General features: G+C 45.0%; 1 protein-coding gene across 1 annotated transcript; it reads left to right on the top strand.

Moving 5' to 3' along the window:
* Window positions 1-575: 575 nt before the first annotated feature.
* LOC128276626 (histone H1B-like) lies at window positions 576-889 on the top strand (the record flags this gene model as incomplete). Its single annotated transcript, XM_053015083.1, has 1 exon — window positions 576-889. A coding segment is annotated over exon 1 (314 nt), but the record flags the coding sequence as incomplete, so codon positions are not given.
* Window positions 890-1232: the final 343 nt, after the last annotated feature.

Raw genomic sequence — 1232 nt, 5'->3', positions numbered from 1 at the left:
TTACGAAAATACAAAACTCTATTTAGCATGGCGTATAGAAAATACAGCATAAAATTTGGCGGCAGCTTTCGAGTTTGTTCTAATTTGAGAGATGAAAGTTGAGGGACCCCCCGATTTTGACATTTGGTCACTAATACAAATACAACTGTGAGTGTAAACAAACGTTTCAAGCGCCAAAAGCATCAAGTAATCAAGTAAGCATGGCAGATAACAATTCAATCAACTTTTGTAAATTGAAAAAAATGGACAAATCAGAATTTCGTGTGCTCATTAAGCATTGCTTTGTGATGGGAAAAAATACCGTGCAAACTAAACACTGGCTTGACAAATATTATTCGGACTCTGCTCCATCGAGGCAAATGGTTGAGAAGTGGTTTGGTGACTTTAAACGTGGTCGTACGAACACCGATGATGCTGAACGTTCCGGTCGCCCAAATTCGGCAGTTACTGAAGAAAACATACAAAAAGTCCACAAAATCGTCTTATCCGACCGCAAATTGAAATTGAAGAAGATTGCTGAGGCCGTAAAGATATCAGAAGGCAGTGTGTTTACCATTTTGCATGGTAAAAGGGGGATGGAGAAGGCAGCCGGAGATAAGAAGCCAAAGAAGGTGGTGAAGAAAGCAGAAGCTGGCGCAACCAAGAAGCCAAAGGCTGCCGCAGTAGCCACGAAAAAACCAAAGGCAGCCGCCGCCAAGAAACCGAAAGCGGCGGCCGAAGGAGCCAAGAAAGCCGCCAAGAAGCCAGCAACTCCCAAGCAGAAGGTTACCAAGCCATCGAAGCCAGCTGCAGCGAAGCCAAAGACGCCCAAGCCGAAGAAGGCCGCTGCTCCCGCCAAGAAACCAGCTGCCAAGAAGGCCGCTCCAGCAAAGAAGGTCGCCTCAGCCAAGTAAGGCGTCGGCCTCATTTGCTAAGGGGAATCATTCGTTCAGGATCCTGCATAGAGCAAACTGCAAAAAGTCCTTTTCAGGACTACCAATTATTCTCCAAAAGAGCTTTTTTATATTTCATCGAGAGCTGGGATTTTTGGGTATTTGTTTCGAGGTACATGCAGTGCGTGCCAAGGACCACGAACATTTACAGATACATTTTTAAACGACAACCATCACGACGGACGTACCTAAAACAAGCGACTAAGGACTCCTAGACAACCAGGTGCTAATGCTATTGGCCTGTTGGCTTACTTATTTACACTACCTCTGCACCTTTTTCGGAAAACGATTGCTAAAACT

This window comes from Anopheles cruzii, unplaced genomic scaffold (genome assembly GCF_943734635.1).
Source record: "Anopheles cruzii unplaced genomic scaffold, idAnoCruzAS_RS32_06 scaffold01772_ctg1, whole genome shotgun sequence".
Taxonomy (NCBI): Eukaryota; Metazoa; Arthropoda; class Insecta; order Diptera; family Culicidae; genus Anopheles; species Anopheles cruzii.
Note: the sequence above shows the minus strand (reverse complement) of the source record. Positions and strands in the feature narration are given on the sequence as shown.